The 23,202-nt window shown below is 57.2% G+C and overlaps 3 protein-coding genes across 21 annotated transcripts; 1 reads left to right on the top strand and 2 right to left on the bottom strand.

The window, feature by feature from the left end:
• Positions 1-826: 826 nt before the first annotated feature.
• On the bottom strand, positions 827-4,098 carry NEU1 (neuraminidase 1). Of its 3 annotated transcripts, none has more exons than XM_065660257.1 (6): positions 3,998-4,098; positions 3,494-3,686; positions 2,715-2,974; positions 2,183-2,365; positions 1,794-2,026; positions 827-1,102 (listed from the first exon to the last, which is right to left on the bottom strand). In XM_065660257.1, the coding sequence occupies exons 1-6, from the start codon at positions 4,073-4,075 to the stop codon at positions 949-951; spliced, it is 1,101 nt and encodes a 366-aa protein (XP_065516329.1). In that variant the 5' UTR covers positions 4,076-4,098; the 3' UTR covers positions 827-948. The 3 variants fall into 3 exon arrangements, with proteins under 3 accessions (XP_065516329.1, XP_065516328.1, XP_065516330.1); XM_065660256.1 differs by having other exon boundaries at positions 1,807-2,026; positions 3,998-4,095; XM_065660258.1 differs by lacking the exon at positions 2,183-2,365 and having other exon boundaries at positions 1,807-2,026.
• On the top strand, positions 3,853-10,107 carry DCST1 (DC-STAMP domain containing 1). 7 transcript variants are annotated; one of them, XM_065660252.1, is made up of 17 exons: positions 3,855-5,475; positions 5,561-5,686; positions 5,763-5,837; positions 5,942-6,070; positions 6,144-6,283; positions 6,364-6,541; positions 6,651-6,794; positions 6,873-6,994; positions 7,070-7,230; positions 7,396-7,495; positions 7,575-7,670; positions 7,760-7,886; positions 7,985-8,101; positions 8,189-8,331; positions 8,422-8,535; positions 8,627-8,889; positions 9,064-10,107. In XM_065660252.1, the coding sequence occupies exons 1-16, from the start codon at positions 5,397-5,399 to the stop codon at positions 8,870-8,872; spliced, it is 2,097 nt and encodes a 698-aa protein (XP_065516324.1). In that variant the 5' UTR covers positions 3,855-5,396; the 3' UTR covers positions 8,873-8,889; positions 9,064-10,107. The 7 variants fall into 7 exon arrangements, with proteins under 7 accessions (XP_065516322.1, XP_065516321.1, XP_065516324.1 ...); XM_065660250.1 differs by lacking the exon at positions 9,064-10,107 and having other exon boundaries at positions 3,853-4,637; positions 5,330-5,475; positions 8,422-8,904; XM_065660251.1 differs by lacking the exon at positions 9,064-10,107 and having other exon boundaries at positions 8,627-8,904.
• Positions 9,195-23,032, bottom strand: LOC136004104 (tropomyosin alpha-3 chain). Of its 11 annotated transcripts, none has more exons than XM_065660261.1 (11): positions 22,844-23,032; positions 20,427-20,560; positions 19,488-19,605; positions 19,173-19,243; positions 18,307-18,382; positions 17,205-17,267; positions 16,990-17,059; positions 15,358-15,436; positions 13,560-13,623; positions 10,905-11,027; positions 10,268-10,357 (listed from the first exon to the last, which is right to left on the bottom strand). In XM_065660261.1, exons 1-10 carry the CDS (start codon positions 22,973-22,975, stop codon positions 10,950-10,952), a joined length of 885 nt encoding a protein of 294 aa, XP_065516333.1. In that variant the 5' UTR covers positions 22,976-23,032; the 3' UTR covers positions 10,268-10,357; positions 10,905-10,949. The 11 variants fall into 11 exon arrangements, 10 of the variants coding, with proteins under 10 accessions (XP_065516338.1, XP_065516340.1, XP_065516335.1 ...); XM_065660260.1 differs by lacking the exon at positions 18,307-18,382 and adding an exon at positions 17,737-17,812 and having other exon boundaries at positions 22,844-23,028; XM_065660263.1 differs by lacking the exons at positions 10,905-11,027; positions 18,307-18,382 and adding an exon at positions 17,737-17,812 and having other exon boundaries at positions 10,267-10,357; positions 22,844-23,027.
• Positions 23,033-23,202: the final 170 nt, after the last annotated feature.

Genomic DNA, 23,202 nt, shown 5'->3' on the forward strand with positions numbered 1-23,202 from the left:
CAAAGACACCTAAAAAGTGAAGGAACAGCAAAGAACTGATAGCAGAACAGCCCAAGAGCTCAATGAGGTCCCTAACAACCGAAGTGCAAATGTTCAGCCCCTGCTCAAACACCCGAAGAGCCAGGACAGAATGCTGCTGCTGGGCCTCTTCTGCAGAGTGAGCTCTGCAACAGTGCCACCAGCGCTGCTGTTGCTCCTTGCTTTTCCACCTAAAAGTCCATACAATTGCAACCTCTATGGCACATACTCATCGGAGCATTCACAGATTCCTTGGGCAACCCATTCCAGTGCCTCACCATCCTCACAGTAAAGAACGTCTTCCTTATATCTAACCTCAACTCTCCCGTTAAAGTTTGAATCTGTTACCACTTGTCCTATCACTACAGTCCTTACTGAAAAGTCTCTCCCCAGCATCCATGCAGGCCCCCTTCAGATACTGGAAGGCTGCTGTGAAGTCTCCACCCAGCCTTCTCTTTTCCAGTACCAGCAGAGATACTGCATGTTGGAGGATGATTCCTTTTAGAAGCAGTAATAATTAGTGACTTATTATGGCATTTTGGACAAAAGCCGCGAGTCTGTGGCTGGTTTGGCCGCTCCTATCAGTGTACAATGCACAGAGCTGGGACCAGCACTGGATCGGAAGCTGTCAGAGACCTGCCCTGCAGTGGAAGGACCCAGTTAGCCAAGCCAAAGCTGGGGCTAGCAGGAAGGGTTCCATCCACCAGTGCTGAGACATGCCGGTGGTCCTTGAGCATTATGAAGAGTACTCTGAAAGGTCGCTATGGCAATGGAGGCCACACCCCCCAAGCCGTGACACAGACCCTGGTTGAGACAATCGCTTTATTGAGGAGCAGGGGGCATGGTCAGATGGAGGGGCATGGTCATGGATCCCCTGCGATGCTGATGGTGGCCAATGAGATGGTCTCTGTGGAGAGGGTCTGCCCCTTCTCATAGACGAGGTAGAAGAAAGGGGCGGGTCCCTGAGCACCAGGGGGTGGGGCCGCCATCGAAGAGTACCCACTGGGCCCCGCCCACACCTGCAGGCCATGCCCCCACCACGTGGTGCCATTGGTGAAGCTCCAGCGCAGGGTCAAGTTCACCCCTGTTTGGAGGGGGAGGAGAAAGCATCTGTTAAGCCCCACCCACACAAAGCCACGTCAACAACAGACACACCCAGCAGCAGCCCCATGCCCTGCAGGCAACAGGGGGTAAAGCAGGGAGTTGGGGGGCCCAGGAGGGGGCTTTGGGGGTCGGAGATGGGAAGTGGAGGTTTAATGGGAAGCAAGAGGAGGGCCAAGGGGCAGTGGTGGGTATCTGGGAGGCCCTGGGGTGTGCTGGGGGCATTAAGAGGGGTCAAGGCAAGGTAATGGGTGACGGAAGCTTCAGAGGGGTCAAGCAGGGCATTAATGGGGGGTAAGAGGGGTGTTGTAGGGCTATGGGGTCCCCCATCGGGGAGTTAAGGGTGGGTTAAAGAGAAGGGTGAGGTCTTGGGTGTGTAAGAGGAGCATTAATAGAGGACAAAGGGGGGTGTTGAGGGGCTCTGGGGGGACTTTGGGAGTCTAGGGTGAGCATTAATGGGGAATAAGAGAGAGGCTAATAGGATATGGGTGGCAAGAGGGAGCCCACGGGGAGCTCTGTGGACATCGGGGTGGGGTGGTTAACGGCGGGCCATAGGCTTGGCCGGGGTGAGGGGAGGGTGCTATTACCCTGTCACTGCCCTCAGCCTACACCCTCTGCCCATAGGCTGTGCCCCACAGCAGTCAAGCCCCGCCTGCCCACCCAAAGCTTCCCACCTCTCCCACTCACGCTGGCTCTCGTGTGCGGGGTTACTGAAGAACACGAGATCCCCGGTGACCAGGACCCCGGCAGCCACTGCGGGGTCCACCAGGGCAGGATCGAAGGTGACGGCGGCGGGGGGGAGGGTCTCGCCGCCATCCCAGCTCCGTGCCACCATCCGGCAGCGGCACCGGTATGAGTTCTGGTTCCGGATGTTGACAGCGATGGAGCCATCGGGCAGCTCATAGGGCTGTGGGGCCATGAGCGAGGGGTCGCTGTCCAAAACCCCCAAAAGACAGGGGATGGACCCCGTTTACCCCTTAAAGTGTGGGGTCCTGCCTCTGCCCCCCCAAAATGAGGATCCCCACTTCCCCCCACACCCTGATTTTCGCCCTGTCCCTCTTACCTGGCACTCGTCAGGAGTGAAGTCCCGGGGATGGCGGGGGGCCCCAAAGGGGATGGCGGGCAGCGACCCCCCTCGCCGCCACCGCAGCCCCCCATCGTCACTCAACAGCAGTGAGACCCCATCCCGCTCCAGTGTCCCATGGCCACAGAACACCAGGCGCCCATTGCCTGGCGCATGCTGCTTCTGCGGAGGCGGGGCACAGACACCCTCTATGTGCATCCCTGTGCTGTCTCCCACATCCCCACTGAACCCCAGCTCCCCCGTGTTCCTTGATGCCTGGGTCCCTTCTGACCCCCCTCTCTGGGCACCCAGACCCCTGGATTTTGGGGTTATCACCCCACACATCCCAAAGGTCCCCCCCAACCCAATCCCTGTGTGCCCCCAGGCCCCAAACCTCCAAGCCCCAACCTCAGCCAGATGCTTGGATCCTCACAAACCCCCACATCCCCCACCCCAGGGTTCCACCCAAACCCCTTCCCCAAGCCTTGGTCTCCCCAAATCCCCCCCTGGTCCCCCCCACATCCCCTTGTACCTGGATGCCATAGCCAGGCCCTGGGGCAAACACCTCGCTACCAACCACCCCTGAGAGGTTCTGGGGAGGTCCCCACGAGCGGCCGCCATCACGACTGCGCAAGAGGTGGGTGCTGGGGGGGCCACAGGCTTGGGGGGGGTGGGCACAGCGGGCAAACAGCAGCAGCACCTCATCCCCCACCACCGCCAGGGCCCCCAGGTTCAGCCCATCCGCTGCCGAGCCATCATCTGCAGCCACCCGCGTTGGGCCCCATGTTGCTCCTGGGGGGAAAGATGGGCCCCCCGAGCCCCATGATCCCCCAAGGTCTCAAAATTCTCCAGGGGACCCGAAGCACCCCGAGAACCCCCCCAGGGAGCTCTCAGTCCCCCTCACCCATGACCTCTCCAACACCCCCCAGGGCCCCCTTAGGAACCCCCAGAACTCCCCACGGATGTCTCAGACCAGCCAAATCTCCTTCAGGCCCCCTCCCAGGAACCTCTTAGACCTCCCACCGAATCGCCATGAACCCACCCGAGACCCCATAACCCCCCTGTCTCCCCCATAACCCACCCTCTGACCCCTTTGACCCTGCCAATACCCCAATGTCCCTCTATAGCCGCCAATACTCCTCCTTCCCCCCACATTAACGCCCTCCCAACCAGTCCAAAACTTCTCTTTCCCCACCACCATTCCCCCACAGACCCCTAAAATCCCCCTCCCTCCCTCCCAAGAAGGGCCCCCCCGACCCACTTGCACACCCCCCTCACCCCCCCTAGTCCTCTCCGTGTCCCCAGCCCCACCTCCATCGGGGGAGTGGCGGCAGGCGATGAACTTGGCCCCCACGTCGGCGGCCGAGCGCTTCCGGCCCTCGGCGCAGGCCACCAGCGCTCCCCCGCGGGTGGCGGCCACCAGCGGCACCCGGAACGTGTGGACCCCCCCGTGCCCCTCCCCGCTCACCCACAGCAGCTGCTCCCGCACCACCCGCGGCCGCACCTGGGGGGGCAAATGGGGTCAGAGAGGACCCTAATGCAGAGCGCGAGGGGTTAAAAGGGCAACAGGGGGTGTTGGGGTTCGGGGGGGGCCGTCGGGGTGTGCTGGGGTATTGGGGGGATGAAGGGAGGGGAAAGAAGTTTTAGAGGGGCCGGAGGGCATTAATTGGGTAAAGAGGGGTGCTGGGGGCCACGGGGGGGTCCTGGGGGAGCAATTACGACGGACAAAGCGGCGTTGCAGGACCCCAGGATGTGGGCGGGGCACGGGGGGGTGTGGGCGGGTCCTGTCGCAGCCCCACTCCCACCCCCCGGTACCGTGTCGGGGGTCGCGACCCAGCGCGCGGCGGCGCCGACAGTCAAGAGCAGACCCGCGAGGAGCCGGCCCGCGCCCATTGCGGCCCCTTTAAGGCTCTGCTGGAGTCACATGACACCGCCCCCAGGGGGCGGGGAACAAGCATTAAAGAGGGAACACCCGGCTGGGCGAGAGGTCCCGAGCCTTAAAACGGCAACGGCCGGAGGGAGGCGGGGTAGAGCAGAGCCTTAAACCGGCTGAGTTGGGAGCGTTTACACAGGACTGGGTTTAGGTGGTTTACCCAGAATTTAATTGAAATTATGTGTCTAGAGACTGCAAATGCAAAGGAATAAGGGAGACCCACTTAGGCACGAGGTTCTGCCCTGGGTTCAGCAGTAGCAGTCATTTTTCTCCTTGTTAGTAGCTGGTGCAGCGCTGTGCTTTGACTTTAGGCCTGGGAACAGATCTGGTAACACAAATGTTTGGTCCGGCCAAGGACTTTGTGAGCCTCCTGCTCTGCCAGGGAGGAGGGGAGGCCGGGAGGAAGCAGAGACAGGACACCTGACCCACACTGACCAAAGAGGTATCCATACCGCAGCACATCATGCCCAGGGTGTAACGGAGAGTGACCCCGGAAGGGCTGGGACTGCAGGGTTGGACGAGGTATCAGTCAGTGCTTGGTTGGGTGGGGTAGGGCGAGTTATTGGTCGGCTGGTGTTGAGGTGTTGTATTCTTTCCTCTTGTCATTTCCTTTATCATTACTAGTATTGGTGGTAGCAGTAGTGATTTGTGCTATGCCTTGGTTACCAAGCTGTTCCTATCTCAACCTGTGGGAGTTGCATTCTTTTCGATTCTCCTCTCCGTCCCTTTGGGAGTAGGGGGAGGGCAAGAAGGGGGGGGAGTGAGAGAGTGACTGTGTGATTTATGGATGACTTTACTTAAACCCCAGCAGTTTCACACTAGACCCCTTTGCTTCCTAAACCCCTGACAGAGCCTAGGTGCTGCTGGACCTAGTCCCAGTCTTGGGACGCTCCCCCGGGCTCTTGGTGCTCTCCCAGGCTTAAGGCTCAGGGATACAGCAGACTGAACAAGCAGCTCAGTGAGCTGGTTCCAGGGGAGCACCTCAATGTTGTCAGTGCCAGGCGAGCATTCCACTGCTGTCGGTTCTAGAAGAGCATCCCGCCCTTGTCCGTTCTAGAGGAGCATCCTGCTGTTGTTGCCAGGGCAGCATCCCTCTGTTGTCAGTACCAGGGTAGCATCCCTCTGTTGTTGGTACCAGGGTAGCATCCCTGTTGTCAGCACCAGGGGAGCATCCCTCTGCTGCTGGTACCAGGGCAGCATCTCTCTGTTGTCAGTACCAGGGCAGCACCTCTCTGTTGTCAGTACCAGGGCAGCCATCCTGCTGCCATCAGGACGGGGGCCATGGAGCCAGGGGAGGCCCCTGGGAGAGAGCGCTGGGCGGGCGCAGAGGCACGCAGGAGGCAGAAGCCACCCAACACGAGTGAGATCCCTTCCACTCCACTCCCGGCCAGGGCTGCCCGTGGGCACCGGGAGGGGGCCGGGCTGACGCCTCCCTCCCCACCCAGCCCTGCAGCGAGCGGTGGTCTCGCTGCTGCCGGCCCCGTGCAGCCAGTTCCTCTGGAGCCGGCCGGAGCAGCACCGCTGCAGCAAGTTCTTCCTGGGCGCCAGCATCGGGACCCTCCTTGGCCTTGGTGAGCACTCCCGGTGCCAGGTGTGGTGGGGAGCTGGGGGTACCAGGGGCTCAGGGAGCGTCCGCTGCTGTTCCAGGGCTCTGCCAGCTCTTTGTCATCCCCATGAACATCACAGAGATGCGTAAGGTGCAGCTCTCCTATGGGCTGGCAGGTGAGGACAGGGCCAGGAGGAACTTTTTGGGGTGATGGGCACCAGTGGGAGCCCTGGGGGAGGGATCTAGATGGGACCATGGGGACAGCTCCATGCTCCCACAGGAGTGACTGCCTTGGGCTGGGGCACATCCCCCCACTTCCGCTGTGCCAGCCTGCTAGTGGTCCCCAAATTCTTCGGCAAGGAGGGACGGGTCTACGTCCTCTCCCTTGTCCTCGCTGCCATCTACAACGGTAGGTTGCCCCCTGCATCCCTGTCACCCCCATAGGGTCCCAAGGGTTCTGAGCCCCCATTTGCTGGTGCCAGGGCCCGTGGCCAACATCTGGCACAACCTGGAGGAGGTGACACGCTCGCTGGGCTGCGTGGCGGAGCTGCAGGTCAACCACAGCCGCATGCTGTGGCACGTGTCCACAGCGCCCCTGCGCAAGGTGATGGAGGACATGGCGGTGAGGCAGGGTGTTGGGGTGGGCCAGAGGGGGGGCTGCACGGAGTGGGGTCAAACCTCTGTGTGTCCCCCATACGGCAGCGGAGCGGGCAGATGCTGAACTCTGAGGTGCAGAACATTTCACATGCCTTTGTGGGGCTCAATGAGGAGGTGGCCAGCGAGGCTGGGTACGACCTGTGGCAGTCCCAGCGTGCCAAGCCCCAGCTGGCACCCAGCACCCAGCAGCTCTATGAGACCAAGACCAAACTGCGCTGCAATAGTGAGGAGGGAAGGGAGCTGCACCCCTGGCACCAGCCTCACCAGGCACCACACGTGGTGTCTGGGATGGTGGGGCTGCGGCTGCATCAGCTCAGGCTCCTGCCCATCAGATGTGATCGAGCTGGGCATGCAGCACTGCCGGGACTGGTTTGATACCAAGTACGATGCTTGCATGGAGCGGATATTCGTGCCCCTCATCAACCACCTCCTCTGCCTGCCCATGAAGTTCAAGTTCCTCTGCCACATTGTGAAGGGTGGGTAGCATAGGGGACCCCTGCCCTGGTCACCCTGAGTTGAGGCAATGCCAGCATCGTCCTCACTGTGTCCCACAGTTATGAATAGCTGGTGCAGGGACAAGATCCCTGTGGAGGGCAACTTCGGGCAAACATACGACATGATGAACAACTCAGTCAGCAACCTCAGCCAGGAGTTCAGTGCCAGCGTGGTCTTCCAGGTGGGTGCCATGTCCCCTCAGCATGGGGCCAGGCTGGGATGGGACCTGGCCAGACCCACAGCCCCTGTGCTGCAGGAGGAGCACCGCGAGATGCTGTCAGTCACCACCAACGTGTCCGCAGAGCAGCTGATGGAGGAAGTGACCTCACACTTCCAGGAGTACAGTGCCCGCCTGGGCCAGACTTTCTCCATCTTCCGCCTGGTGCTCTCCTTCTCCTTCATCCTCGTCTTCATCACGTGAGCCCTGGCATGGGAGGGCGTGTGGGGTTCAGGCACAGAGAGGCAGGGTCTTCTTTTGGCAGCAGGTCTGAGGTGGGGGGAAAGGCATGAAGACAAGGGGGAGGGGTCCTAAAGGGGGAGGTCCTAGACAGCCAGTCCCTGGACCCCCCCTTCTCTTGCCAGAGCTTTCTCCTACACCAAGCAGTATTGTCAGGACATCTCCTATGACAACCTCTACATCACCACCTACTTCCGTCAGATCGATGCGCGCCGCAGGAAGGAGGTGAGGGGGGTGCAGGTGGCCCTGAGCCAGGGCCAGGGGCTGCAGGGGCTGTGCTGAGCTGGCCCGGCCCCTTTGCCAGTGCAAGCGGACGCTGCTGCCGCTGCTCCGTGCGGAGGCCTCGGCCTTCATCTTCCCGTGCTGGCCCATGGTGCAACCGCTGGAGCTGCAGAACATGGTGAGGGGTCGGGGGGGGGTGACACGACGCAAGGTGGGTCAGCTGCGGGGTGCTGCAGGACAGGCTACAGCAGACGCTGCTCCCCACAGGTGCTGGAGCTGCTGGAGTGCATCCCACCCCTGCTCTTCCTCCTGCTGGCCTGCACCATGGACCACGTGCTGGTCAGCATGCTCAGCACCATCCGGCAGCACTCCTTCACACAGTACTCCTTCCACAGTAAGCCCACAAGCCCACCGTGCCCACAGCAATGCAAGGGGAGGGGGGTGCGTGTGTGTGTGTCCCTCCACAGCTTCACGTGCTCCCTGCTCCCACAGGCAGCCACCACTTGTCCATCCACGTTATGGGCAGGTCCCTGATGGCGCGGCTCCTGCGGAGCACCATCGGTGCCCTCAACACCTCCTCCGACACCCTGCTGGAGACGTCCAACTTGGGTGAGCCCCCCCCAGGGGATGGACCCCCCATGCCCATCACAGCTCCATAGCCTGAGCAGGGGGCTCAGCACCACCGCATGTCCCCAGTGTGCCTGCCACAGCCACGCAGCATGAGCCAGCACCAGTACCTGAGCAGCTGCCTGCCCCTGGCCATGCTGGCACTGCTCTGCCTGGCCCAGGTCTACACATACCGCCTGCGCCGTGTCATCGCCGCCTTCTACTTCCCCAAGGTGAATGGCAGGCCCTCAGTGGCAGGGCATATTTTGGGGTGAGCCCATAACCTTGACCATAACCTTGGGGTGGGCTCATGATGTTGGCAGCGGGAGAAGAGACGCGTGCTCTACCTCTACAACAAGCTGCTGCAGCAGCGCCTGGACTTCATCCAGCGGCAGCGGAAGCGCATTGTCCAGCGGGCACAGCAGCCCCCAGGACTGGTGAGTGGGGCTTCACTGTTCCCCCCCCCGACCCCAGGGTTCCGCTCCGCCATGGAGCCTGCAGCTCAGCCCCACACGGTTCCATCCCTAGGGCACAGCGCTGGTGCGCTGGTGCTGCCGACACTGGCCCTGCCTGAGCCGCTGGATGCGCCGGAGCTGCACAGTGTGCGGGGTGCGTGTGGGGCCCCTGGAACCCACCTGCCCCGCGCCGGCCTGCGCGGCCCAGTACTGCCTGCAGTGCTGGCACGAGGCGGGACGTGTCTGCCTGGCCTGCACCCCCCCGGAGCCCAGCCTCGATGCCGACAGCAGCGACGAGGGCGCGGGGTACATGGGCTGAGGGCATGAGGCAATAAAGTACGTGAGACCCCCCTTGTGTGCAGCAAGTGGGGTCCAGAGGAGAGAGGGGGGAAAGGGGCTGGAAAGGGGACCTTAAAGCTCATCCAGTTCCAAGCCCTTCCATCCCCTTCTGTTAGCCCGTTTCCCCCTTTCCCTTAGCCTTTCTCACCTCACCACTCCCTTGCTCACCAGAGACAACAGGAGCAACATAAACTTGACCCTAAAGGGGAAGTCTCACCCTAAAGGCAATGGAGGAGCATATGAGCTTGGCATCACTTTCAAGCCACCCTGGTCCCTGCACAGAGGGAAGCTCTGCAGCAGTGTGGAGGGAGGGGGTTTATTTCAAAAGACGGTAAGACAATTGTTCCATTTAGTATCAAAACACTTGAGAAGGTTCTTTGCTCCAGCTTGGCCCCTAAACCGGCTACAACCAGGCAGCATGCTCACACAAGAAGCTACACACTGTGAGCCTGACACGTCTCCACACTCACACCTCACAGCGACACGTCAGCAATGCACAGCAAGATGGCTTGTACCTTATTAAGACACTAAGAGCACTCCTGGCCAGGGGAGAAGGCCTCGATCCCTTCCCTTGGGGTAGGCAAAAACAGCTTCCTCAAGTGAACAAGGCTGCTGTACTTAAGCTGTTGAGTGTAAGCCAGCACTGAGTACTGAAACTTAGTGTGTCAGCACTTGGTGGAGGCAAATTCAGCTCCTGTGTAGCAATGGGTTAGAGGGGCCGTGGCTTCTCCAAGGGGAAAAGAAGTGGCCAACAGTGAGGGGGAAGAGAAGAGAAACAATCCCTGTGAAGGTTCAATTGGCCAGGGAACTGCCTGGTTTTAGAAGTCTCCTTCCACCCAGGTTGCTTCTCCACAACAGAGTTACCTTAAAGCTGAGAAACTGAACTGCTCTTTTGGCAAACAGGCTCCTGGAAAGGAAGATTTCCCAACGGGCTCACATCCCTATCCCAGCTGCTCCCATCGGGTGGCCACAGTCAGAACCATGAGCCATCCCCCACTTCCTCCCCAGCCAAGGCAGGGTGACCCAGAGCTGGTTAACAGAAGGCTAATACCCAATTGTAAAGCCAAGAGCTTTGCGTGCAGCTCAGCAGCCTCACTGGTTACTTGGAATGTTCACACTGGTTACTACAGAAAGAAAAGGTACTTACAAAATGTGTACATCTCAAAACATGCTCCCAAACATTATTGCATTGCTCGTTTCCCTTAATAACGTTGTTTGAATCTCTGCCCAACCTGATGATGGCCTTTAACCCCGAGGCAAGGGAGAAGAGCTGCGTTTGGTCAAGTTAGCAACAGGAAGCAAACTCTGGTCCCAAGGGTTAGAGGCCAGCAGCGGCTGGGCCAGCGCGGGCATGGCGTGGCAGAGGCAGTGGTGGGGATCCATTACATCTCGTTCAGGTCTAGCAGGGTCTGGTCCAGCATTCTTTGCGTGCAGAGATGCTCTTCTTTGGTGGATTTCAGCTTATCTGGCAGGAAGCAAGAGTCAAGAGTTACTGGTGAGCCTCAGCCCCAAGAGATGCCTCAGCCATGGCAAGCATGGGACAACCCTTTCCCAGCACTGCCACAGCAGGGCCTCAGCCCAGGGGGGCTGCCTGGGTGTAGGAGAAGCTCTGGAGTTACCTGGCTGATGGGTAGCCCCCTTGCACAGCAGGTGCTCCTATCAGCACGAACACCATATGCTCTTAGCGCTCTGGGCTGTGCTTTGCATGCAGGTGCCTCCAACTGGAGTTGACTTCACCCAGGGATTCAACACCTCCAGACAGCCCAGCAAGGCACCCAAGAGCCAAAACACACACAGAACCTCCCCCCCCCCCGCAGGTACAGCTGCTTGTGCCCCCCTTCCCCAGCACAGAGATGCCGAGCTGGTCACCAAGATCGTGACTACCTAGCAGCAGGGAGCAGAGAACCATGCCTCTAGGACAGCTGGGAGAGACTTTTCAGTGGAGGGCAGGCAGGCAGCAAGAAGGAGCAAAGGGTGCTGCAACTCTGACTGACGTTACAGGCAATTCTCACATGTTCCTTAAGCCAGGAGGAGAGCTCAGATCAGTAAGTAGCGCTCTAGGTAGGCTTTACTCCAAAGGTGAGCCCACCCTGATCACTGAGGACATCCACTCGCTGAGACACGGCACAGACAGGCTGTGGAAAGATGTCCTTTAGGTACAGGCAGATCCTCAAGGCCGCTCCCCAACCTCCCCAAGGTCAGTGTGCAGAGCAAGAGGCAGCCTTCCCAGAGCACCAACAATGGCAGCCTTGAGAGGTTCCCTGCGGGCACCCAAGATACAGCTTCGTGCTGTGTATTTCAGGATGGCCTGGAGCTTTCCGAACACTGGGAACAACCATTTCCCCATAACCTTCTAGGTTAGGACTCAAAGTGTTTTACAGAGCAGGAGTCAGTCATTTATTGTTAGAAGCCATCGTTCCATGCAGCAGGAAGTCCTACAGTCATTCAGCTAACAGTAAATGAAGTCATAGCACCTGATAGACAGCTTTTAGCAGGCAGAAGCCTAACTTCACCCTGGTCCCCTCCAGGGGTGGGGTGCAGCCATTTTGATTCCATGGAGGAGCCAGGCAGGACACCCTGGACAAGGGACCAAGAGTGCTCAATGAACAGCCAAGCCCAAAGGTTCCTTCACTAAGAACAGAGGTTACCTTTCTAAAACCAAAGCAAATCTGAAATAAATGAGAGGATTAATTCACGGGCTCTATTAAATAGCAGCAAGTGCATAAGATGTGCAAGTCTGCCAGTCATGAATGGGCAGATGCCACTGTCGTGCACAGCAGTGGTGGCAGCAAGGAGCACATTTAATAGGATTAGTGGCCCCCTCCTCAGTCACACAGATCATGCAGCGTTAACTTGAGCTCGTGTGAGAGCAGGCGGTTTCTCTCAAGCTGGCTGTACAGGCGCTCTGCAGCAGCGACGGGATGAGGGGAAACAAGAGAGAAAAAGAGAGAGAAAGGGCAGGTTAGTGGAGGATCAAGCTGAACACATCCAATAAGCTGTGTTTGTAACACCTAGGCTATGACACAGATGAAGCTGGGAGGACAAGGGTTTATCTTACTAACGTGGGTTCCAGCTCACGAAGATCACAGAGGAAACCAAGTGTGAGCAGAAATGGGCTTGTGGAGGCAAAGAAAGAGGAGAACGCCAAGACATGCAGGCTGGGCTGGACCCAGTTCAGGAGAGAACCTCAGGCTGTGCTTTGAGTGTGGAGCACTGCAGAAAGCAGTCCTACCACAGCTGAACCAGAAGCACCTCCCAAAGACAGCCACGCCACACAGCATGGGACTGGTGGGGTTTTAACAGGAACGTCAGAACAAAAGAATGGCAGCACCTCATACCTGAACCCGGAGGACACTCCTCCAAGGACATACCCTTGGGCCTCACTTAACAACTTGCCACATCTAGACAAGGCCCGAAGGCAGGATCTGCTTCAGGGATAGGACAGACGAAGTTCTGGAGCACAGGCTCCTGTGTTAGGTCTGTCCCAGAACAACTACATGAGTGGGATACAACCCCTCTGCAGGGGCTCACACCATTCCTCATTGCTTTCAATGAAGGAATAGCTTGCTCTTGAACAAGACCTGGCCAGGTAAAGTCAAGCTGTTCACATGGAGCAGCCAAAGCATGTCCCCATTTCCAGTCTCCCCCAGCCACACACAGTGAGGAAGCCCCACATTCACCCAGCTCTCATCAGCACTTGCTCTAGCTGCACCACACACAGAAGGTAGTAATGCTGCTTGTCCCTTCTCTAAAGCCACCAAGAGACCAAGCAAAGGCCAGAGAAGCCAACAACTTATGTCTCACCACAGTCGAAATAGAAGTCGCTGTATGTGGGATGGGTACATCCCATGCTGGCCTATACAAAAGCCTACCTTGCACATCAGCTGCTGCTGCTAGGGGCTCACTCTCTCACCTCCATGCTGACTCTGACCTGGGCACCCTGACACCAGCCTCCAGCCCCAGGTGATCAGGGCTGGTCCTGCATCCCCAGAGTGGCAGAGGATGGGAGTCAACTGCGATCACAAGCACAGCCCAGCTCAGGGTAACCAGCCTGCACAAGTCGGTCAGAGCAGAAGCCTCTCCACACCTCCCAGGGCAAAGGTTGCATCACCCACTCATCAATGTACCACCCAGCATGGAGTACCAAGCAGGGAATGGGCCTGCCACAGCCCAGCCTTCAACATCACTTGCAACACTACTGTGCAACAGCAGAGCCACCAGCTCCACACAAGGCAAGTCATAAACTCACCACTCCCAGGACCTCCCCATGAGGAAAGAGACCATTGCACAATGGTGAAATGGTGCCACCTCCCTCCTGGGAAAAGCTGACAACTCCAGCAACAAGAGCTGACAACTGGAAGCCTCCACACACCCAGACACTTGTGACACAGAATCTAGACCCTTTAATCCAGCTGCAAGTTTGGTCACTTGCTTTGTGCTCACAGGGCACAGAGCTCTTGCCCATACTCAAGGAGAGCCAGAGCTTTCCAAGCTGTTACCCTGTGAAATTCCACACACACCCCCCACCAGCCCTGCCCCCCAAGACCCAGCAGAGAGCAGACAGCCCTGACCCAGAAGACAGAGAAAGAACAGACTGGGGCAGCTCAGCGTGTCTGGGCGACCCTCACTGCTAGTGCCATTTGTGTGGAGAAGAGAGTGGCACAAACCTGAGGAAACCACGGGAGATGTCCCAGTTCATCAGGACTCTGCTCACGAAGGGCTCTTCGGGCTCTGGGGCAGATGAACCAAGCCAGAAAGGAGAAAATATGTGACAGCCACCCACGAGGCAGCACAAACAGTCACAAGAGGCTGAGCAGTGTTTATGGAGCAGAGCAGCAGTGGTGATGCACATCAGCGCTCAGTGGGAAGCTCCGTGCCACACTCCCAGCAGGATTGCAGCACCCTGCACAGGGAGCACTTGGCAAAGCACAGATTCCCTGCCTCCATTCCTGAAGCAAGGATCCCTGTCCCCCCAGGCAGCATCTCACACCCAAACAGTCCTGTCCAACTGGAAACCAGCCACAGCTCACTCATTTATTAGCTCACACACCCCGTGAGTGACTTGGTGACTATGAGGATGGTGACTTCCCGCTGCGAGCCGGCACTTGGGAATGCCAGTGAACACTATGAAGCAGGCAGCTATGAGCAGTGTCTTCAGCAAAGCTCAAGGAGCTCCTGCTACAAGCCCCAGCCTTCTATTTGCTGGCAGGGCTGAACCCTTTGCAGAGCTGCACTTTCAATCTGTGAGCCAGGAAAACACCCCAAGGGAAAACTCCAGCACGTGAAGGAAGTGTGTGTAATTCAGCCAAGGGTGATGAGGGTTACACTGGTTTCAAGGCAACACTGAAACAGTTACTCTAAAGCAGCAAGTGGTCACTAGAAACCCATTCCTCCAAAGCATCAGCCCTTCTATTCCATTTATACAAGAACTGTTTTCCTTAGAAAAGGTGACATCATGCTCAAGCAAGGGGCAAGAGAAATACAAAAGGAGCTTTATGGCTCTACATAAGATATGCAGATGAGAACAACATACTCCCAGCTACACCCAGCCATGGAAAGGGCAGCCCCTCAGAGCACAGCCGTGTCTGGCACATCAGGTCAAACAGAGGGAGCTTTGTTTAGGAGCGAGTGCAAGTGCTGTCAAGCTTCAATGTCTTTACATTATTCATTCCCAGGGATGCCCTGTGCACAGTAACTGGGAAAAGGCACTGGAATTCAGAGAGAGGCGCTGAGAGTGTGAACGCAGGGTGCAGATGCAGAACAAGCCACCAAGCAGAGAGCCAAATCCAAAGTGTGGAATCACAAGACTTATCTGTGTGAGACAGAAGAAGACACTCATTTTAAGAGAGACTGAAGTGTTTGTGAACAGCAAACTTTACTTAAGGAGCTTTCAGACACTAGCGTTAAGGCTCTTCCTCTGCAGGTCAGGTACCTGCCTGTCCCTGGTTAGTGTCCAGGACGGTGCAGAGCAGTAGTTAGAGCAGAACCTGCTGCACATCTCAACACAAAGCCAAGTAGCAAAGTGGCAAAACCAGACAAGTTCAGCTACTTCCACAGATCAGCTCATGATCCAGCCCATCTCAAGCCTGTTAATGGCAATTCCTAAGGAATACACTCAAGCACTATGCACAGCCTCTTCCAGGAGGAATTCCGAGACCATGGCCCAGTGGCTCCAGCAGGCAGCTAAGCCACATTACCTCAGGAAGCCTGTTTCAATGGCACTGGGAATTGCAAGTCATAGAGTTCAAGTCAGAACCCTTTGAGGCCAGTAGAGCACTTAGCGTTATACATGCAGCTCACAAGGACCTAGAGAAGAGCATGTTGCAGGAAAGCCTCCCAGTGCTGGAGGGAGGGATCTGTAGAAGTAACGAAGACACAACAGTGCCATCGATTGTCCACCTCTGAAGACCACAGCACACCAAGCCTGCTGAAGCAAGAGGCAAACACCAGCCAGCTCATATTTACATGGAAGTCATGTCATTCAAGGCGTGGTCCAGCTCCTCACTAATTGCTTTGTACTTCAGTTTCTGGGCATAGAGCTCATCTAGAAGATGTTGAGGGGGAGAACAAAAGGGAGACAATGAGGGAAGGCAGAGAAGTTCTTCCGGCAGCCTGGGGCAGGAAAAGCAGTATGGGATTCATGAACTGGAGAACCTGAAGTTAGATGTGGAGCCATCCCAGCTCCAGGTTAGTTCCTGACAATGAACAGGTGGGTCTGAATACCCTGAGGACAACGTGACCAGCAAGTGCCTTCCAAGATTACAGCCAGCTCCAGGGGGAGCAGAGCCAAGACCTCAAACCACAGCAGTCTGTGAGAACAGTTAAGCTAAGTCAGCAAACCCCACTGATAGGAGGAGCAGCAGGGAAAGGCAACTCCATCCACTTAGGGAGAAGCTTGCTCCACCTAAGGAAGGCACAGATCAATTCAGGGGCTTTGTTCTTCCCTTCAGTCTCAATACAAAAACAGGCTTGGGAGCAATCAATCACCCCATAGGTCTGGGCATCAGAGAGAATTCCCACTCTCAGCCTGCCTGGCTGTGTCCTGGAGCCAAACAGACAGGCCACATGGGTGTTCTCCATCAGGTAAGATGGATGCATGGAGCAGACAGGCCTTCAGAGGAGGAGGTGGTCCTGAGACTCATATCCATGCACTCCTTGAGCACAAGAGCTGGTGCAGCCTTGTCCCAGCTCTGCCTGCTCAGGCTCCAGTCCAGCTGGGAATGCTGTTAACAGCTTCCCAAGGCCCAAAGAACTCTGTCAGTTATCATAAACTAGGTCACTCCATCAGCAAAGCTGAAGGCCAGAGCCAGCTCTCAGCCAACATGTTTCCAGGGGAAGCATGCAGGGATTTAGAGGAGGTTTTGCAGTTCCAAGTAAAAGCTTGCCCTGGCTGGGCTTGCTCTTGGCTGTGGTTCTGGAACAGCTCAGCTGACACCATTGCTATTTCTAGCTACAAACCCCTTCTGAGTGACTCCAGATGGTAGGATATGGCTTTCAATCCCCAAGACCTGGCACAAAAAGCCTAAAGGAACCCATCCTTGGCACAGGCTGACCACACTGCAGGGATGGGGCTTGTGGTGATTTCATCTTGAACCAGGACTGACACTGCGGAGTCTGAGACTTCAGGGGTGCTGTTTCAAGTCACTGACTACTGTGGTTGACTTGCAGCACAACAGCCACATGCATGAGATCCTGCACACAGGTATGTTATTATAAGAGATTCCTGGGAAGTTCAGGGGTTCCCCTCCTTAAACTGGGTGAAGCTGGCACAGAGGAACCCAGTTACGTTCCTGAGGACATCACAACCAAGACACACCAGCCGTGCTGTCTGTCACTATCAGTCAGATACAGTAAGGTGTTTACACGGAGAGCTGGAGACCTGCCACAGCACAGCCAGGGCACTGGTTTTAGAGCAGATATAAAGGGCAAGACTCGAGCCCAGAGGCACCGTGCCTCACCTTGGAGCGCAATCAAACTCTGCCGCCAAGGAGAAAGGAGCAGAGCGGTGTCTCCACTCTCCAACTCTTTGGAAGGGAGCTTTCCTCAGCGTCTCCCTCCTCATCACATACTCTCTGGCTTCCCATCCCCAAGATGTACCTTCCAAATCATCAATGGTCTTCTCCAGCTTCGCTACAGACCGCTCAGCAAATTCAGCACGGGTCTCTGCCTGCAGGAAGAAGCAAGCCCATTAGTACAACAGCTTTGGGGTACAGCAAAGGGTTACAGGGGCATGAGCCTGAGGACATGAAGTCTCCTGCCTTCCACATCTCTCCCCAGTCGACCAGCTGCGCCACCCTGACACGGTCCCTCACCTCTTTGAGTTTATCAGTCAGGATCTTGATCTCTTCTTCGTATTTATCCTCTTTTTGGGAGTACTGTGGAAAAGGACAGGAGTCAGCAACCAGCAGCCCTCAGCAGCCCCACAGCCTCCCACTCCCACAGCTACAGAGGGAGACAACTCCTCCATTGCAGTGCACATGCCTGCAGAAACTTCCAACTGGGAGCTGCTCATCCCCACCCTAGTCCAACAGAAGTAGGTCAGGGATTCCCACACCATGCACAGAACAAACCTGGGTACAAATTCTCATCCCAGCAGCTGATCTGAGTCTGCCCCAGGGCAGGGCAGGGCAGGGCAAGGCAGGGCAGGGCAGCCAGGCTCCCCACAGCTCCTACAGTCAACATTAGCCCTACACTGAAATCCGTTAGCTCTCTGGAGAGCAGGCATAGGTCTCCTTGCTTGCTTAAGGCTGCAGTTGTGCCATTTCCATCCCAGTGGGTGCTCTGCTGTCACACACCCTCCGAGCAAAAGAGAAATGTTTCTGGCCCTTGGACACGCAGCCCTACCTTCTCAGCCTGAGCCTCAAGAGACTTGAGATTGTTGGTGACATTCTTCAGCTCTTCCTCCAGCTCGGAACATTTACTGTGGGGTTGTGTAAAGAAAAGGGGGAGAAAAAGGCAAAGAAGAAGTGGGAAGGAAAGACAGAAGAAAAAGAAGTGAATCCATGTGCAGGGAAGAGCAGGAAGTTCTTAAGGAGATGGGCTCTGATCAGGCTGGATGGGAGCCTGCTTTGAGGCACCTGTGCAGAAAGCAAGTTCCCTTCCCACCTCTAAGTTTGTATTGGAAGTCTTCTGCCAGCACATGCACAGGGCACTGAGCTGAGCAGCTGAGGTGTGAACGCAGACTTTGGCCAGACCTGGAATCTTCCAAGTAGAAACTGCACATTTAGTTTGCTGTAAGGAGGGAACCTGTTCCGATGGACACATGGACCTCCACCACCACTGGGACAGGAACGTTGATGGGCAGAGAGGACAGAACATTCCAGGAGAAAGATGCAGTTAAGCTGAGGGAAGAAACATGGGCAAGAAAATCAGGAGAGTTGTGTTTTAATGGTTCCAGAAGGGAAAGGTTAGTACCTTGTCTTCAGCAAGAGACAGACACCTCAAGTGCTGGTCCATCACTTGGATCTGCTCCCGCAGCTCCCGGCAACGACTGTTAGTGATGGTCACCCGATGGCACAAGCCAGGTGGGGACAGGGGTCAAAAGGAGCACCAAGAACACAACACCACAGAGGGGAAGGGGAAGAACACAAAGAAGTCACAGTCATGACGTGCATGTCTGGGCAGGAAGCACAGTGCTACTGCTGCAAACACACTAACTTTGTTAGACAAGGCCCAGAGTACAGAAAGGACCTCTCCAGCTCCTCAAGGATCAGCTAAAGCATCTGGACATGTGAAAGGTGCCCAGACACCACAGTCTGTACGTGTGCTTCAAGCAGAGGCAGCCCAGCTCACTGCTCAGCACTGCACAAGTCTGCAGTGGTTACTGCAAAGGATAAGAGGCCAAAGACCAAGCTCAGCCTCAGTTCTGCCCTTGGGCATTCTCCATGCCATTTCAGTCCTGGCCCACAAGGCCTCCACTGCTGCAGGAGAAGTGCTGTGGACTCATGTGCTCTGTTAGCAATGTGTAAGGATCTTGTGACCATGCACACAAAGCAGTGCTGGTGACTACTGAGTGGAGATGGATTCTCTGGCCTGGCTAACTAGGGAGTGCCTCCATGTGAAGGGGCAAAACATCTCCACTAAAAGGCAAATCACATAATTACGAACTCCACATCCTCAGTGGATCTAATCCTCTTGTGAGCAGAAGAGTGCTTCCAAGCCATTCTTCTGAGGATCTAAACTCACCCTGTGCTTCAGGCCTTGTGTAACAAGGTTAGGAATGCTGTGTTAGTTCCCATGCAAAGATAGATGTGCCAGTTACATGCGAGCAGGTTACTCACGACTCTGCAAGCTCAGCTCTCTCTTCAGTACGCTCTAGATCTCCTTCTATAATCACCAGCTTTCGAGCAACCTGGAACAGAGAATTAGAGTGAAGAGGAAGGAAGACGATTCTGTATTTGCAGGCTCTGCAGAGCAGTAAAGGGAACAGCTGCAGGAGTCAGTGGAGCTGCCAGAACCTTTTGGCTGAGGGGAACACAGATGGAGCTCTCTGCCAGGCTCTCCCACCAGGTTTGCTGGGGAAAGCCCTGTCAGCAAGAAAAGGAGCCACCTCTCCTGGCCCAGGTCAGCTGCACTACAGCATCCAAGGCTCTCACCTCCTCATACTTCCTGTCTGCCTCCTCTGCAATGTGCTTGGCTTCCTTGAGCTGGATCTCCTGTAGCTCCATCTTCTCCTCATCCTTCAGAGCTCTGTTTTCAATTACTTTCATGCCTCTGCCCAAAAGAATGCACAGGGAGGGGAGATGTAGAAAACAAAGATGTACAAGCCAGTGGTGTAATGAGCTTTGGAGCATTAACAATGCTTCCCTGGACCACGTTGCTTCCTTATGAGCCATGACACCTCCGAGTGCAGAGGGGGGCACAGGAAAGCAGAAACCACTGGGCTGACACAAATACAGCAACCTCGATTGCTCAGAATTAACTGTTCCTTGGCATGTTCCTCCAGCAGCTCACTGGGCTCCTGGTTGAAGGGAAATGTGGTGCTTCTGAGAAGAACAAGCCAGGCTGTCTTAGGGGCTGAGCCAAGCACTTTCCAGACTGGAATGCAGGAAGAGCCAAGTCCATCTTTATGGCAGGCCATGAGCTGGGTCAGGCTGCTCACTACAAGCATGTGCACCAGTGAAGCACAGCAGCCAGCTGGAAGTGCACCACTCCCCTCTGAATCACAGAGCCAGGGCAGGGGCCATCTGCCAGCAGGGAGGATGCTGGCAGAGCCAGTGCAAAGAGATGCCTCCCCACCAACAGCCACTTTTACAGGTCAACAGTGTCCCAGAACCCACCTATTTCACCTCACTTGGAGACAGGGATGCATTGTAGCACACAGCATTTACTCAGTCCTTAGCCTCAGGTTCTAAGATACCCACTCAAGGCCAACACAATGTTGTACCTGCTCTGCATAAGCAGCTCCCACAGGCAACCTTGATGTGGTATCTCCTTTCTACCATCCAGGAGACCCAGGAGGTTGATGGCACTGGGCCCTTAGTCAGGAAGAGGGCTGAGATGTTTGAGAGAGTGAAAGCAGATCCCTTGCTCACCTTTCACTTTCATCTGCAGCCTTCTCTGCCTCTTCCAGCTTCTGCAGAGCTGTGGCAAGGCGCTCCTGGGCTCGGTCTAACTCCTCCTCTACCAGCTGGATACGGCGGTTCAGAGATGCCACTTCTGCCTCAGCCTGAAGGGAAGAGATGAGGGTGACTGATAGCACAGGGCAGCTGAGCTCTGCCTTCAGGTCAGTGATAGCACATGGGAAGCCCGAAACAAAACGAGGGTGCTGTACCCACTGCCTTAGAGGCTCCATGCCGGCACTTCACACACATGCTCTCTGGCTACGTGGCGACTCAGCCTGCAGGTTTCCTTGCCTGTCACTTCAAGCTGACATGACAGTTGAAGCCATCAACACTAAGGAGATGCCTTACACTAATGGATCTTCTCTACAGCTGCCGTACTCCTGCCAGGCATCAATCACAAGTGTTCAGCCACCACACCAGAGCTGGGTGACAGCTACCATTTAGCACAGCTTCCTCATGTGATCTGGGCATGAGCACTTCTTCAAAGCAGCCCTCTCGTCAGCAACAGAAGAGGGACGAACAGCTCCAGAGGGCTGCCAAGCTGGGGCATGGCACTAGCAGGACCTGCAGCTCAAGCCTCAGGGAGCCAGTGGGCCTCCAGGCTTCCTTCTCCCAGCCGTTTGCTCACAGAAGGAACAGCAGCCTCAGCCAGCCTTGAGGCAGGTTGAGGAGGCTGCTCCCCAGCAACAGCCACACTCAGGCAGCCACCTCAGTTCAACTGTACCCACCAGGAGCTGGTGCACTCGCTGAGAGCCATAAGTGTGACTACAAAAGTGTCACCACAAAAGGGAGCAAGGCTTTTAATGATCCAGCAGACAGTGGCCATCCTACTGCCCAAAGCTCTAGCAGCTCTGGCATCAACCAGAACACGACTGCTTCCAGTCTGTGTCAAGCCCAACCAAGGGGGAAGCCTGGATGCCTTGGGGACACTAACACCCCACCTGACCTACTGCAGGGAACCCAAACTCCTGCTCTCCAAAAGGACTAGAGCACTGGTACAAAGACACACAGGGCTGCACGCATGTCAGGGCAGCACTGTGATCTTCCACAGGGACCCGTGCACATGCCAGGCATATATGGAATATCCCAGCAGTGTGTAACAAAGCAGCCTGCAAGGCCATGGGAGGGAGGAGCAGAGCCATGAAAGGAGCCAGTGTTAGAGCAGCGCTGAGAGAAGCCCCGTGCAGTGGCCAGGAGGGGCTCAGCACCTCGGTACAGCATGCTTCAAGCCCAGGGTGTGAGAACACAAGGTGAAAAGCAGCTCCTGCGTTCCCATCCACAAAACACAACTGGGAAGGAGCCTGCCTGCCACAAATGCCTTTTGCCTGTGAAAGAGGCAACGGTGGGAGAGCCTCCTCCTTCTCACAGGAGCTGGGGACACAACAGCACAGGAGGTCTGACCACTTCGTGATGCCCTGAACCTCAGCATCCAGCCTTGGCTTCCTGCAGGCAGCGCTTAACCCACCCGAAAGCACCACCCACCCTTCCTTACAGGAAATGCCAGAGTATGGCGTGATGCTTCCAGGCATTCCCATTGCTCTGGGCTTCCTTCAGGAGCCTTGCAAGCCAAGGGCAGAGCTCACCCTGGCTTCCCCAGGCCATGGAGCTCTCCCAGGGCCACTCTTCAGGAGCCAGGAGCCAGGCCAGAGGCTCGCACAGGCCACGCTGCACTGGGAGCACGGATCCCCTCCCCTGGAGCAGGGCTCCTGCAAGCCGGGAGAAACACCCGTTCCCTTGGCAACACCACCCCTGCCAGAGAATTCCTTATGTGGCTGCAAAGCGAGAGCCTGGCAGAGGCCTGGGAGTGGCCAGAAGCTTCTGCCACCAGCCTCCATCGGCAGCAGAGCTCGAGGAGCCCCACAGCAGCAGCACGGCCCAGATACCGGCCTGGCGCTGGTTCCATCAGCGCTGCCCGCTGCTCCTTCCTCTCCTTCCTTCCCTCCCTCCCCTCGCAGCGCCCGCAGCCCGACCCCTGCCCAGCCCCTCCACGCTCCCCCGAGCCCTCCCGCGCCGGGGCGGGGGGCTCCCCGCTCCAGGGAGGGATCCGGGCCGGATCCCGCACCCCGCCGGTCACTCCCATTTTCCCCGCACACGCCGAGGCCGCCCGCAGCTTTGTGTTCGCAGCGCCGGGCCGCACAAGATGGCTGGTTCCTCCCCTCCCTTCCCCGCAGCACGGACCCCCGGGCCCGGCCGCTTCCAGCCCCGGTAACGCCGAAAGGCGGCTCCACCGCACCAACCGGGTCCGGGACTCACGGCGGGGACCCCCCCCCCCCCGAGGCCCGCAGCCACCGCGGTGGGCAGGACCCGATCGCTGCGAGCCGCCGGAACAGCGGAGATCCGATGCCCGCAGCCGCGGCACCCCCAGCGCTGATGTCGACCGCCGGTACCTGCTCGCGGTTGCGGCGCTCGGCCTCCACCTCCCGCTGCAGGCGGTCGGCCCGTTCTTCGGCGTCGTCCGCCTGCTGCTGCAGAACCTGAATCTTGCGCTTCACAGCCTCGATCGTAGTAGCCCCCGCCATGCTCCGCTCCCGGCCCCACCGCGCCCCAGCACACCGGAACGAGGCCCCACCGCCCGGGAACTGACGTCACTTCCGTCCGCCCCGCCCGGGGGTTGCCATGGAGACGAGGAGCCGCCGTAGCGGGAGGTGGGGGATGCGTTGCTGGGTAGCCCGTGTGCGCCGGGGGGGTTCCGAGTGCCCAGCAAGGGAGCTCCCCCAGCCCCAACCCCTGCCCGGGCAGGGACCCC

Source organism: Lathamus discolor, chromosome 24 (genome assembly GCF_037157495.1).
Source record: "Lathamus discolor isolate bLatDis1 chromosome 24, bLatDis1.hap1, whole genome shotgun sequence".
Classification (NCBI taxonomy): Eukaryota; Metazoa; Chordata; class Aves; order Psittaciformes; family Psittacidae; genus Lathamus; species Lathamus discolor.